A 15,778-nucleotide genomic window follows, 5' to 3' on the forward strand; every position below is an offset into this window, starting at 1 on the left:
TAGCACCAATTCAGAATATTAGAATGATTTCTGAAAAATCATGTGACACTGAAGAGTAATGATGCTGAAAATTCAGCTTTGCCAACACAGGAATAAATTACAAATACTTTGAAATAGAATACTTTTTTTTTCAATATAATATTTCACAATGTTACAGTTTTATTGTAGTTTTGTTTAAAAAAAAATACAGCCTTGGTGAGCATAAGAAATTTCAAAAACATTATGATTAGTCATAAAATATACTAAGATGTTTACTGGATGTATAATAGATCTGAAATGGGTTTTTACAATGCACTTCATCATTTATTTTGCTGTTTGCAAAGAGAACTACATCAACGGATATGGTTTAACATGCTAAAAATATGCTGTTGTCTAAAGACATTGTCATAAACCCACCTGTTTCCCAGAGAGTGTGAGCTAGAGAAAGATAACTCACTGTATCACAGGTGCCAGACATTGTCTGCAATTGATTTCCTGTGTGTCACTGGCACAATTTCAAGAATTTCAGAGATAAAACAAAGTTACTTTATAGCAGACATCTATAATGTAATGAGCAGTGGATTCTTACTTAGTATTGGGCACATGCAGTCATACTGTAACTAAGTTTGCTAACTCTGAATCTTAAAAGCACTTCCAGTCCACTATTGATTCAGATGTATTTTGTTTTCTTTTAATCATCAAGTGTAGCTTATGTGATGCTGGCCTTCTTCAGAGTAATGAATTATTTAAAAACAGCATCAAGCACCCATTTGATGATAAATTATTCATGGGTGCATGAAGAATTCACATTTGATCAATTGTGATTCATATTGTCAGCTGAAAGCATTTTAAAGGACACTTTTGAGAGTAAATATGATGAAACTCAGTTTTATGTCTCTAGAAACAGTAAATTGTGTCAGTCTTAAATCACAATGCTAGTTTTTGTGGAAGAATGTTATAAGTGATGTGAATCTGTGTGTGAGTATCAGTGTGTGTCATGAGCTGCATTTTATATATATATACGAAAAAGACCTGATCTGAAAGTCATTTGCAAATTTAAGGCAAAGTAGTCGCAGCACTGTCATGAAATATTAATGACTGAGCACAGCAAAGTGTGAAACTGATGAGTGCAGATAACTAGATATGTGTTTTGAGTAAGCCAGTTATGATGATAAAAAAACAAGTGTTAATACTTGCAGGGAATAAAATACAAACAGAATACAATAGCATGTTTATGCATCAGTATCATATGTCAGGTATTTTTGTTTTGTTTTTTGTTTTATTTTGATAAACATTTTCATGTTGACATTGGATAAAATGCTATGGTTTAATTCTCAGTTAGACATAAATATGAACACTGTGTGTGTACTTCATGTCAGATGTATTTCTACCAGGAAATGTGTTATTCAATCTGACTGGATAATCATGAGTTTATAAACTTAAGCATGCAATTTCATGTACCATAAACAACAGCACTGATGAGAATATCCTGTTTATGTTCTGCACATTTACAAGATTGTTCAGCAGGATCTGGTAGCAGGTGCGACCATGGGCTAATCCGAGAGAACTAGTTTAGATTTAGTGACATCTACTGTCCAGTGCTGGGAATTATTCTAAGGTTTAGCAAGCAGTTTTTCGCTGTGAGGCCATAGGAAGACAACCTTTGGTTCCACAAAGAACCTTTCAGTACACAGTTCTTAAAAGAACCATTTTACCTTAGTGTGAAGAACATTTTAATAATTTAAAGAACCCTTTTCCACTATAAAGAACCTTTTGTGCAATTGAAAGGTTCTATGGATATTAAAGGTACTTCATGGAACCAATAAATAACCTTTATTTGTTATGATGAAGCTAGAATGTAAGATACACAAAAGAAAAAACAGGTGTATCAGAGTGATATAGGCTGAGAGGGGGGGGGGGGGGGGGGCTAAAAAGGAGCAATCACTCCATGAAGATTCTGGTGATTTGTGGAGTGCCACAAGGTACTACGCCATGCATGAATGGGCACAGTTGGCGCAGAGGAATCAAACTGGAGTCAGGACTCCACAGTCACTCTGCTCCCCAGAGTGCTCTCTCTCTCTCTCTCTCTCTCTCTCTCTCTCTCTCTCTCTCTCTCTCTCTCTCTCTCTATCTCTCTCTCTCTCTCTCTCTCTCTCTCTCTCTCTCTCTCTCTCTCTCTCTCTCTCTCTCTCTCTCTTTCTGTGTGTGTGTGTGTGTGTGTGTGTGTGTGTGTGTGTGTGTGTGTGTGTGTGTGTGTGTGTGTGTGTGTGTGTGCCTCTCTCTCTCTCTCTCTCTCTCTCTCACACTCTTTCTGTTCTTCCTCCCTCTCCTCCTCCTCCTCTCCTTCTCTTTCAAGGAGGATTAAAGCAAGTGCTTCCTATCTTAAAGTTCCTATAATCCCAGATGTGGGTAACATCACACAAACACAGACCTGGACTGTGATGGGTTTACACTAATGCTATTTGAATAATATTCCTGTTTGCTGATATGCTAAATGTCAGTATAAGTTCTGCCAGCTTAATGTAACCCTGTGTTGAACTCAGTGTCTTCATGAAATCCTTGTGAATAGTTCAAAGGCAAACATATTTTGTTATAATGTAATTTCAGAGAGATTAGTTTAAGCAAGCCAAAAACTCTCTATTATGTTTATATCAGTTTTCTATTTACATATATTTTAAAATGCATTGTATTCTTATAATAGCAAAGCTTATACTGTATCCATTATTCCAGTTTTAAATGACACATGATCCTTCAGAAATCATGCTAATATACTAAGTTGGTGCTCAATGTGCAAACATTTCTTATTAGTATCCATTTTGAGAAAAAAAAACTTGTGCTCCTTAATATTTTTGTGGAACCTGCATGTGATTATTTTTTTAATCTTTGTAATCTTTGATTACTATAAAGTTTAAAGAATAAAGAAAGAAATCTTTTGTAGCATAAATGTCACTTTTGATCAATTTAATGCGTCGTTCCTGAATAAAAGTATTAACTTCTTTAAACACACGCACATAAACACACACATAGATACATTTACCCTTAATAATTAATGATGGCCTTATAAATTATACAAATTATAATACAAACATTGCAGACCTTTGCCTTAAACTGAAAATATTTTATAAGTTGAGACAGACTATATGAAAGATTGAAGGTAACTTTAAAAATCTGAATTTTAAAATGTGTAATGTGAGTTATGGGACTGACAGGCTCCTGGTGTACTCAGCTGTTGTATGCGCACTTACTAAAAATTACCCATCTCAAAACCTGACCTGTCATAACACTGCATGCAACCCTCACAGACTTCACGGAGGTCTGGAGAAATATCTCCATATCTCTGAGTGACAGTGCCACATCCCCTTACTCTGAGTGTAGCCGAGCGTGACCCCCATGCAGGGCCCCCCTCTGCCTATGTTGGCCTTCCCCACAGCAGGGGTCCCATTATTGGACTCATCCAGTCGAGTGTCAGCAGTCCTCTCTTAATTCACAACGACGGTGCATTCACTCACACATCACATGGATACACAGATCCAGCTGAGGTGGGGCCGCAGAGACCAAAACAATCAAACAAATCTGCAGATATACAATGTGGAGTGAAACACTAATATGAACTTACTGTATGCAAACTTTGTGTGTGTGAATGTTTAGGATGCCTGCAAGCATGTATAAATGACTGAAGTGGAAAATGTTTAACATAATGACATATAATACTTATCAGAATCAGACAACATAAATAAGATTGAGTAATTCTCTGAAATGGTGCAAGTTGTGCCTTCAAGTTTTCTTTTCTCTTATGATTTCATTTCAGAAGGTTATTTCTGTACTCACCTAAACCAAATAAAGCTTCCCACTCGACTCCAGACACAAAGTATCAGGACCATAGACTTTGGGGATCACCATAGGGGATCATGCTCTCCCAATATGCATATAGGTGGTGGGGAATTTTCAGAGACTCTTTCTGAAGGTTACATGGCCTGTAGGTGGTAACAAGTGAGTAAGCAAGTTATTGAATTATTCATCCGATTCATTCAAAAACACTGATTCATTCAGCAGCAAATCAAGTTCACTGGCATTATCATTGCTAAACACAATAAATCCAAGCATCATACATTGAAAGAGGATATTAAATAAGGTGTGTACCAATATAACATGTCACAATATATTGCAATACAAAAAATGCAACAATATGAATTGTGGATAGCGACAATCTGTTTTGTGTATAGTTCACCCACATTGAAAATTTCTGTGTGAGAAAAAATTCAAGTTTACAGAGTGTCAGTACTGCATTAAACTACTATATATAATGTTGAATATAATGTATAATAATGAAATAGGGGAATATTTGTGTGTCCTGATAATGCCAAATGTCTTATGTTACCAGTAAAACGTGGTCTACATCATTATAAATATATCTAGTCCGTGACAGAGTGCAAGCATATTCGTCTAAAATAATTATGTATTTTCAGCTTCAGAATTATGAATATTTTTATTCTGGTGTTACCATAATTGTCCTGTGCATTGGGTTACCTGCATCAAGTCCAAACCTATTCATTTACATCCACAAATATCAAATTTAGCATTTTAATCAACAGTACATTTTTTGTTAACCTTTTACCATGTCTTGGAGTATCACAATAATATTGTACCGTAAGTTCAATATCGGTATATGTATCGAATCATGACATGAGTCTTTTTTTTATAAATATTGAGCATTATATACATTCATATATTTGGGGGGTTAATCCATATATATTGCAAGTCATTTTCCTTTTTTTCAGATGCTTTAGGGATTGAAATTTAATTTATTTTTTAAATGCCACAAAACTTAGACAAACAAAGTAAGTGATTGTCTTTATGAGTGAGTCATTCAATCATTCACTCAACCCATTTATTTAAAACACTGATTCATTCAGAAAAGCCACTAACATCTGTCTTTTTTTTTCCAAATCCCTGTGAATCCCTGGGAGATGTATATGGCTGATTCTGCTTTTAAATTCTTTTGAAACAATTTTTGTTAGTGGAACAAAAATAAACTTCAAATAATCGTAAGTTACTCAATATTAACTTCTTCATTGAACCCTTTTATAAATTATACATCATCGTTTGTACATTTTGGATAAAAGATGGAAATCTAGAGAAAGGTAACCTTTTATGATACCCTTTTTTTTTTTTTTTGCTTAGCAGTTTGCAACCCACAACCGCAGGTTCCCATAGGAGCAAGACTGGCCTGACATGCCTGTTTGTGTGTCTGTGTGCTAGCCAAGATAGAGCTATGCCCTTTTTAGCCCTGCCCTTCTGTCTGCCACCTCCACACTGACATACAGACTGCTCCAGAGATTATGCCCAGTGCGGCTAATCTATAATAATCCACAGCCCAGGCAGCGATTCTCTCAGCGCAAGGGAGTATTCTGGCAATGAGAGTAGCTTACTGTGTGATACCAAAACAGAGCATCATTAAGTCCCAATGAGTCAAACGCCAATGCAAATCCCCCCGTTGGGTGGAAAAATAACGAAGGTAATCATTTTCTGGCAACCCGATTAACGAACACTTTTTCTCAATGCGAGTGTTTGTTGTATTTGTGGGCCCAACGAGGACAGACTGTCAACCTTGAAACCCTCCCAAATAAAGGGGGTCACATATGTTTTGGGACCGCAATCGCTGAACAGTGTGTGTGCACGTATCACAGATGTGGCTCTGATTGTTTGTGTGTGCATTGTGCAGTCATGCTTACACCGGTGAATATTTGCCATCATTTCGCCCCATTTTTGAGATCCCCAACAGAGGGACTGACATCCATGGCAACAATTAGCAGCAATTACAGCCAGGACAGTTTGATGTGAGCTTTATCATGGCATAGAGTAGATTTACTGTAGCTTTGAGAGCTGAAGTGTGTCCTATCCTTCATGGACATCTGCAACTGTACTCAGGAGAAGAGATTCTCCTCTTGTGTACTATATTTCTCTGAAATTGGTCAATTAAGTGGCTCTTAACTTCCCTTTCACTCTCCGCCCTCTCTGGAATGCAATTATGTCCTTTCTTTTCACATGGTCGATTATCAATGCAGGTCCATTAGAATCAGATTTGCATAATATAGCATGCTCTGTAGCATCAGGCTATAACAACACATTAATCAAGCAGAAGGATGTGCGACTGTAGGACTGAGTCATCTTTTAAGACGGTATTAGAGGCCATCACAGCTCTTCGTATCCTGGCGGGCATTGGGTGGGCCGTTGTTTCCAAGAGTGCGCCCTTGATTGTCGCCCTACATGTTTTCTGGCTGTCCTTGGCTCTTGGCATCCGGCAGTGGAGCCAGATGTACATGGATGACCCTGCTCCATATGTGTTCAGAGGATTAGGGTCAACTGCTTAAGATTCAGACCCACACTGGCTCCCTGACTCACCCTCATATGGCCTGTGAAAGGTCAAAAAGGGCGAAGGGTCCCCTTTTTAATTTGGGTCAAGTCATGATAGAATATTACAGGATGTAATTTTAATGTTTTGATCAAATAAAATGATTGCATTATATGTACTGAAATGTTTGGTTACACTTTATTTTAAGGTGTCATTGTTACAGTGTAATTATATATTTAAGTACTGAGTAATATTAAGCAACTACATGTACTTACTATAGGGTTAGGGTAGGATTAGGATTTGGTTGAGGGTTAGTTCCATGTAATTATGGATAATTTTCTGTTATTACTATGGTAAGTACATGTCACATAATGTAACAAGGATACTGTAAAATAAAGTGTTATCAAATGTTTTTATTGTATGTATGTATGTATGTATGTATGTATGTATGTATGTATGTATATATATATATATATATATATATATATATATATATATATATATATAATAGCTCGACTGTAGTTGAATTGTTGTATTTTGGGCTCCATCAAATGTGCTATAATTTTGTGTTTTCCAATAAAAATAACCAAATAAATGTCTAATCGGTAAATCTATAAAACTTGAATAATTTTATATACTATTATATTATAAGTAGCTTATGAAACTTGAGAAGTTGTAGTTTAAATTTATTATAAATAAATATATTAAGCATTATATTGAGCATTTCCTGCCACGTTCTATCATAAAAAGAACCAAGAAACAACAAATACAAAGAATAGTGGTAAGGTCAGGGTTAGGATGAGGTCTCAGACATATATATGACCCTTCTACAAGTCACAAGTTTTCCAGCAGATTCTCTAAAAACCGAATTACTGCACACCTCCACATGACCGGCCCGACGTCAGAGCATAGAGTGAGTATTGTGGAGCACGTGGAATTGCTCGCGCTTGAGAAATGCCTGGCACGTTCCAAGCACTGTGCTTTTATTTAAGAAATTGCACAGGATACGTGACTCATTTTTTTGTTATTATGTTCAGCCTTTTTTAGGCCAAGAATACCTTGATAGATGAATGAAGCAGAGACCCCCTGTTGCATATTGTATAAAATGATTAAAGTGTTACATTTTAAGCCAGGCTCATAAAAATATGACCATAGTATCATATGATTGTTTTACATGCTTGATAGTTATTGCACCACAATTCCACTACAATATTCGTGAAATTTATCATTTTAAAGGTATACTAACTTTTGGCCCTTTAGCGATTAAAAAACAAAAATGCATGCATTTTGTAGAAGAACATTGTTTTGGTTGTGCTTCGGCTCTGGGTGATTGTGCGAATGAATATAGCGATTTTCAATAGAAAATGGTTTAAAATGAACTCTGTTAGAGAGCAACAAATGACAATTTTCAGGCACCTAAACACTGTTGCCGTGTAAATGAACAGCCAAAACGTATAAAAGGTTTTACGTTTTTGTTGAAAACGGTGTCATGTAAACAGCCCCTAACCTATACCACTCCCACACAAAACACGCAACTTTTCTCCATTTACAGAAATGACGAGACACGCACAGACGAGTGACGCATGTACGCAATTTCCCCCAAAAACCATAACACTTATAATAGGCTAACCATAGTGAACCAGGGTAAGAAAAAAATACATTTTGGAAGGGTTGATGATGATTCATTATTTAAATTTAGTTCATTTTGAAAAATACTTTTTTACAAGTGTTCATTTAATTAATACATTGTATGTGAGAGGGGCAATAAAGACATTCAACTTGAATTTTAGCTGCTTAACATCAGATTCGGTTAAAGTTAACTTTATATTGTATTATTTTAACACTTTTTTGCAAAGCTAAATTTGAGACCAAACAATAAGTTTAATAACGAGTAATACATTTAATATTAAATAAAAAAGTACATTAATATGAGATTTCACTGTTTACATAAAATGTAAAATAAATAAACAAATCAAACTTCACATTGTTTATTAAGGTTTTTCATTTCTGTTTTTATTTAGAATCCATTAATAATGAGCGAATTGGGCAATCAGATTCCAGTGGGTGAAATCACATGTGCGTCATATGCCACAGATTACGTCTGAGCAGATAGAGAGAGAGAGCGAGATGCATAGGGTATGCTTGGCACTCGACATTGTTAATGTAATTACAGAGAAAGGGATATGCTTCTTTTCTTACTCTCTTTCTGTCTATCGTTCTCTGTCTTTCTCTATATCAGCCTGATTACATTGTATAACTCACATGAGCCTAGTTAGATGTGACCCCAAGTTACCACGTTCTCTTGTGACAAAAGGTTTTCATGTGTCTGAAAGCTATCTTGACTGGTGCACATTGTCAGACTCATGGTATGTGAGAGAGCAATGCTGAAAATGTAAATATTATTGTCTTAAGCTGAACGTTCCTCAGGAACGACCACATTTATAGGATCGAGTCTGTTCTTGAATTCTGTTTCGTCTTCAGCTATCGGTTTTGTTGGGGATGCAACTTAAAATTCTGGTTATACAATAAAATGATAATTATTTTGTTGTTACGCCAACAACTGGATGATAATAATACTCTAGTACCACTTTATTTTACAGTCCTGTTCTCCATGTACATACTTCATACTATATACTTATTGTTGTAATTACAATAACTTGGTAATAACTAGGTACTAGTCCTGAGCCTACCCTAAACCTAACCTTAACCCATAGTTACCTTTTAATACACAATACTTTCTTAGTAAGTACACTGTCGGTACACTGAAAGTGTGCGTACTAAAATAAAGTGAAACCAATACTCAATACTGTTTTGTCTAAATGAATGAAAAATAAAACACTAAAAAACTAAAATCAGTCATTGTAAATGCTTTAAGTGTAGGTATCACAATGTTGTACAAAATGGATATTAAGATTTTTGAGATTTGCTAAAGATCATTATTAAACTAATTGTGTTTTACTAAACTGTAAAAATACAGAAAATCAGATAAATTAGATGCACAATTAAATTCCCAGTACCTACCAATAAAATAAAATAAAAGATCTAATATCGACTTGTAACCAGTATGATACTGATGTATCGTGCATCCCTAGTTTTTGTTTTTATTTTTCATATTTAAATGTCCATAAAAAGAGCCAGATATTATGTTTTTTCACTGTCTGATGAATGAGTTCCCTTATTACATGCTCTCAGAACATTTGGTTCATTCTGCTGACAAATAATTTTGTGTAATGACCATTAAACTGTATATTTGACAGGCAATTGATTCCTATACAGCTATGTTCATATATCTTGCATCACTTTGGTCTCTTTCTAGTAGAATAATTTCTAAAACTGAAATAAATTTACCAAGTGCATTTATTTATTTATTTATTTATTTATTTATTTAGTAAGTAGCCATATAATAAGCAGGAAATTGTTTTTTTTTTTTTTATTAAATATTAAAGTAATTTACCTTACAGATCCTGTTAATAGTGGAGAAAGTGTGGGGAAACACTTATGTATCAGTCTTTGATTTTGGTCAAGGACAATTCATGCACAAGCCAATGAGAAGCTGGGTCAATCACTGTGTGAAATGCATTAATCTTAATAATAGTGATAGCAAGAGAAAAGAAGTTGATTTATACCTTTGAAATGTTTTTACAAGACTTTGGATCTGTATCTAAAAGTGGAAAATTGCTTGCGATCAGACAAATCTTGTGAGGTCCCCAAATTAAATTTTCCTAGTCTCATGCTTCAGATTTGGGAATGAGTCTGTACCCCTAATGGGCCTCACATGTTTACCGATGTGGAGGAACTCAATCTCAACCCATTGACAGATCTTATACTGCAAACCGGATACACTCCAAACGCAGTATAGTTGGAAATTAGTGTGTTTAATATAGGCTAGTGACCTGTTGTTTTTAAATTGTTATTAATTGTTTTTTTCCCCAAGTGATGTCTCTTCTGATCCTACGATTAGATCTGTGGGGGGTGGGGGGGGGGGGGGGGGATTCCCCTTGTGAAGCAATTAATCTTTGAATTCACAATGTACACTGATTTTTTACTCATAAAAGCACCAGATATTCTTGTGTGGTTGGTTTTAAAAGCTTACTTCCTCCAAATCTAATTGAAAGTTTAGTTTGCCTCTGATATTATACTTAGGCACACCTACAAATTACAAGGCAATTCATTTGCCATGACTAATACAACACTGAGTTGTAACCAATCAGAACGTTTGTGTGTGTTAGTGAGGTCTGACAGTAGGTTTACTTAAATCGAGAGAGCTGTTCTCTCATTCACACACTGCTCAAATCCGGGAACATTTCTTCAAGACAAACACACAACACCAACATGCATAGTAAAGATCAAATCTGGTAAGTTACATTTTCTTTCCTTCTTAAGGTTAAGGCAAAGTATATCTTAGGATTGTGCATGAACGGAATGGCACACTTTTTCTTGTAGAACTGTAGCTCTATTTAATACTCTTTATTTCTGTAAATTTTATGCTCATCTTACAGTATGAAACAGCATTTGGGTCAAGCAAATGGATATTTGTCTTTTTAAAAGCAATAATGCCAATATAATGCTTTTTTATTAATTCACAGTAGCCCTAATATTTCAAAAACGTATGAACTGGGACAATATAGAGCCAGTAACTGATGCTTTAAATTCCACAGTTCCCTCAAATGAATATAGTCAGGCTTTAAGTTTAATAAAGAGCTTTTTTTCCTTGTCCCCAGCCACGAGGACTACCAGAGAACGGCAGACTGGCTGCTGTCCCAGACACAACACAGACCTAAAGTAGCCATCATCTGCGGCTCTGGACTGGGCATGCTGGCAGACACACTCAAGTGCCAAGACTCTTTCAAATACTCTGACATCCCTGGCTTTCCTCAGAGCACAGGTAAGACACTGGTCAGAACATGTAGGAATGTATTTACTTCAGTGTTTTTCTCCATTTGCTAAAATAAAGACAAAAAAACATCAAGAGCGTGGCACTAGCAACACCGAGGTCATAGGTTTGATTCCCATGGAAAGCAAGAACTGATAAAACAGTTTTTTTTTTTAAATGTGTATCTTGAATGCAATGCAAGTCACTTTGGATAAAAGCACTTGCCGAATGCATTATGTAAATTAAATATGTCAAATATTTCAATATTATGCTAGCATGTTACACTGTTCAACTTTTAACCTGCAAAAACGTCAGTTTAAATGGCTCCTTCAAATTTAAAAGGATGGAAACAAAGTTATAGGAAAAAAAATGTGTGTATTTTGTTTTAAGTAATAACGCTTGTATGTGTCCTGGCTATGTGCTTGTGTGTATTTAAACAGTGAAAGGTCATGCTGGAAAGCTGGTTTTTGGGGAGCTCAAAGGGAAGACCTGTGTGTGCATGCAGGGTCGATTCCATATGTATGAGGGACACTCGCTAAGCAAGGTTCGTCTTTTTCAAACCAAAGACACTACATGCCCCACTTCTTTGCCATAAACTGTTTGCTATCGTTCAAACATCTGTGGTCGGTTTTTGAAACAAGTCTCTAATGCTCACCAAGGCTGCATTTATTTGATTGATTTATTCCTGTGGTGGCAAAACTGTTTTTTTTTTCAACATCATTACTCCAGTCTTTAGTGACACATGATCTTTCCCGAAATCATTCTAATATGCTGATTGGTCCTCCAGAAAAATATATTTTTTAATTATTTATTTATTTTTGTGAAAACGGGCAGCATTTATTTAAAATAGAAATTATAGATGTCTATACTGTCACTTTTATGCAATTGAATGCATCCTTGCTGAATAAAAATACTGTATTAATTTCTTACAACAAAAACAAAACAAAAAGAATCTTGACAGTTTCATCATGTGTCATAAATAGAATTATGTTACATAACAAAATCATATTACATTCCAAAAGTAATAACTACAGAACACTGTTCTATTCATGCTGTGTCATGCTGCAGTCTAAAATGATGATAGAATAAGGAGATTCCTTTTTTTGGATGCCCACACTGTATAGTCACTTCATCCTGGTCACGCTGATTTGAGTCACATGCTTTATGCCAGTGCATAATTTAACATTCAATGAAACTTTTGTGTGGTTTACATAACACAAGGTTAGATTAAAATGGCTTATTGGTAATGTGCCTTGTACAGTGCAGCAGAAAGCTTTGGGGGTTGTTGAAAATGGATTACCAGAATTTGTGCTTGTGTTCCTCAGGTCACTTTTCCAGTCAGAGTTTTCAAGCTTCTGGGTGTCGACACCTTGATTGTCACTAATGCTGCGGGGTCACTAGCGGACAGTTATAGCTGTGGTGATATTATGATCATACGAGATCACATTAACTTCCCTGGACTTGCTGGACTGAACCCTCTCAATGGCCCTAATGATGAGAAGTGAGTATCAATGTACATGTTGAAGTGAGTTAAGAAAGCGTTCATTCATTATAATCACCAGTACAAGTAATGTAATAATTTATCGGTCGCTATCAAGGTTTGGCACTCGATTTCCGCCCATGTCTGGGGTCTATGACAAAAGCCTACGGAAGATGGCATTCGACATTTGTAAGAGCATGGGCGTCTCCCAGTATGTCCAAGAGGGCGTGTATTGCATGGTGGGAGGACCCAACTTTGAGAGCATTGCTGAAGCCCGACTTCTGCACAGACTGGGCGTGGATGCAGTTGGTAAGATGGTGTCTCATTTAGTAAAATCAATACAATTCATATCTAATCAGAATTTTTTAAAGTGCCCTTATTATGCTTTTTCGGATATAACCTTTTATGTGGTTATTGTTACATAGCTGTTTGTAAATGTAAAAGGTCTGCGAAGTTTCAAAGATCAAAGTGCTTAATATATGGGGTTATTGTCTCCCAAAAGAAAGAATCGAGCCTGAAGCGAGTCGTCAGTGATCACAGACTTACTTCCTGCACAAACTTTTTTTTTTTTTGGTTTGTAACAAATTTGCATAATGCCAGCCAATGGTCTTCATTGGCTGCCCGCGAACAATGTCTACTTTGACCCTCAAACACTGTAGTTGTAGCTGAGGCCTGGAGTTTGGTTTAAGCTGTCGACATGTCAAAAAGATGCTATTTTATGTGCTGCAAAAGCAAAGGATCCAAAGGATGAGGATGCTCAGAATTCAGATATATAATGTGCGTTTCGTTTACGACATAACAGTCATAGCCATCTGACCAATCAGAGCAGAGTAGGCTTTCTGAAAAGTTTAGAGAGACTGAAACCTTTATCGAACCGTTGCAGACACTGAAAAGCTGTGATGCTGCAATGGATATTAAAGTGTTTTCGACTTGGATGCATGTAACCCTGTTGTAGGAGACCGACAAAACAAAATAAGGAACCTTTAATATAGCATAATAGGGGCACACTTTTGCTTTAAGGCGTTGTTCATCCAATAATGAAAATTGTGTCATTCATTTCTCATGTCGTTTCCACACCCGTAAGACTTTCTTTCATCTTCAGAACACAAATGAAGGTATTTTTAATTATATGTAAGAGCTTTCTGTCTCTCTATTGACAGCCTATGTAACTACCCGCCCCAGAAAGGTAGTAAAGACATCATGAAAGTAATCCATGTGACTCCAGTGGTTTAACCTCAATCTTATGAATCGATGCGTTCACGAGAGCACCACGACGCATTCGTGTTGTGTTGACGCGAGATCAGACGTTGTTGCATGGACGTGCATTGAAGATTCATATTTTGTAAATAAAATGATAAATAAAAATGTTATTTGGTGCAAACAAAGTGCTCATGTCGCTTCATAAAACTGAGGTTAAAACACTAGAGTCAAATGAATTACTTTAATTATGTCTTTATACCTTTCTGGGACTTGAAAGTGATAGTTGCTTAGGCTGTCCATGGAGGGACAGAAAGTTCTTAGATTTCATTTTAGAAGATCTTCATTTGTGTTCCGAAGATGATGAAATCTTACAGGTTTGGAATGACATGAAGGTGAATAATTAATGATTAACCCTTTAAATTTGGCAGGATTTTAGAAAAACTTGTTCTTTTCCATTATTTTGTGACAATAGTGGCACAGATATAACACACAATATATTAACTTTATATTGAATAGAAATAGTAGTTATATTGTCTGAATTATGCTTTTTATTATTAATTTATACATAATTTGCCTTTAAAGGAATGAGTACTGCACCAGAAGTGTTGGTCGCCAGTCATTGTGGCATGAGGGTCTTTGGTCTCTCCCTCATCACTAACAAAGTGGTGAAAAGCTATGAGGACAATGAGACTGTCAATCATGAAGCTGTGCTGGAAGTGAGCAAAATGCGTTCAGAGACGCTGCAGGTGCTGGTCACAGAGCTCATCAGCCGCATGGACATCAACAACAACACGGCATAATGTCACCAACCCTGTAACTGCCCATCAAAACCTCATCCGGAAAAATCCGCAGCTATGCTGTCATCACTCTTTTCATTTCCTTTTACTTTTGTGTATAACTACAGAACATCTGTTTCAATAACTCTTTTTATAAATATATATATATATATATTTAAATGTTCACATTTTATTATTTGCAGTGATCCTAAAAATGATCTAGTTTGATGGTGCCATAACAATAACTTAAAAAAGCTATTTGAGCTATTCAATATGTTATTCATGAAATTTTCATCTTTTTTTGTGCAGTGAAAGTTGTGAATGCATCTTCAAGATTACGTAACATTAGGCCCTATTGTGTGGGAAATTATTAAATGTTTAATGCACTACTATTCATTATACAAATTAATATAATTCCTAATGTTCATATTTTGATGATAACGTATTTAAAAAGCAAGTATTAAATAAAATATTTAAATCATTCCTATATGCTATTTATAATACATTTTATATTATCTGTTGTAAATTTGGCATTGAATACACCTGTTTTGTATAACCTTCTCTTCTATAAAACAAATACATAACCTTATCTTATAATGCAAGAATATCAGCAATAAAAGTGTATTTTGAAAATATTTTACAATTAATTCTTTAAATGTGTATAAAACTGTTCTGCAGTGCAACAATAACAAGTGTATTTTGACAAGAATCGGTATCTTAATAAACTTACTTTGCTACAATCACATATAATTTATAGAGATTTAAAGACGTTTATATAAAGGATTACATTCGTTTTTCTCTTAAAATTATGAAAAATAGAACGACAGGAAACAGAAGAGAATTTTGCCATTTTCGCGCATGCTCAGTATGTCCACTAGATGGCAGCAGAAGTACGTTGTACACAGGCGTGTCGTCGTGTATCTCCGGTTGCTATGACAAACTTCTGGAATGCTGGAATTGTTAAAAAAAACTCTTGATGACTTTTTGATATCGACAGAATTGATTTTACCGGTGAAGAAAACAACATCATGACACGCCAAGATATATTGAACTTTCATCCGGTGGTATGACTGACTGACGTCAACTGTGTTTATGGTTGTTACGTTATTGTTATAATG

General features: G+C 35.6%; 1 protein-coding gene across 2 annotated transcripts in view; it reads left to right on the plus strand.

Annotated features, from left to right (window-relative positions):
- Positions 1–15,094, plus strand: part of pnp4a (purine nucleoside phosphorylase 4a) — a 98,228-nt gene extending 83,134 nt beyond the window's left edge. The window contains exons 1-6 of one of the 2 annotated variants that reach the window (XM_077203430.1): positions 10,583–10,686; positions 11,053–11,216; positions 11,645–11,748; positions 12,530–12,705; positions 12,803–12,993; positions 14,467–15,094. In XM_077203430.1, the coding sequence (XP_077059545.1) occupies positions 10,664–10,686; positions 11,053–11,216; positions 11,645–11,748; positions 12,530–12,705; positions 12,803–12,993; positions 14,467–14,684 (876 nt within the window). In that variant the 5' untranslated portion in view covers positions 10,583–10,663 and the 3' untranslated portion in view covers positions 14,685–15,094. Of the gene's footprint in view, positions 1–10,582; positions 10,687–11,052; positions 11,217–11,644; positions 11,749–12,529; positions 12,706–12,802; positions 12,994–14,466 lie in introns of those variants that run through there. The other variant, XM_077203431.1, reaches the window with a different exon arrangement.
- Positions 15,095–15,778: the final 684 nt, after the last annotated feature.

The sequence above is a fragment of the Siphateles boraxobius genome, unplaced genomic scaffold, assembly GCF_051911475.1.
Source record: "Siphateles boraxobius isolate OS27281-9 unplaced genomic scaffold, OSU_SipBor_1 5, whole genome shotgun sequence".
Classification (NCBI taxonomy): Eukaryota; Metazoa; Chordata; class Actinopteri; order Cypriniformes; family Leuciscidae; genus Siphateles; species Siphateles boraxobius.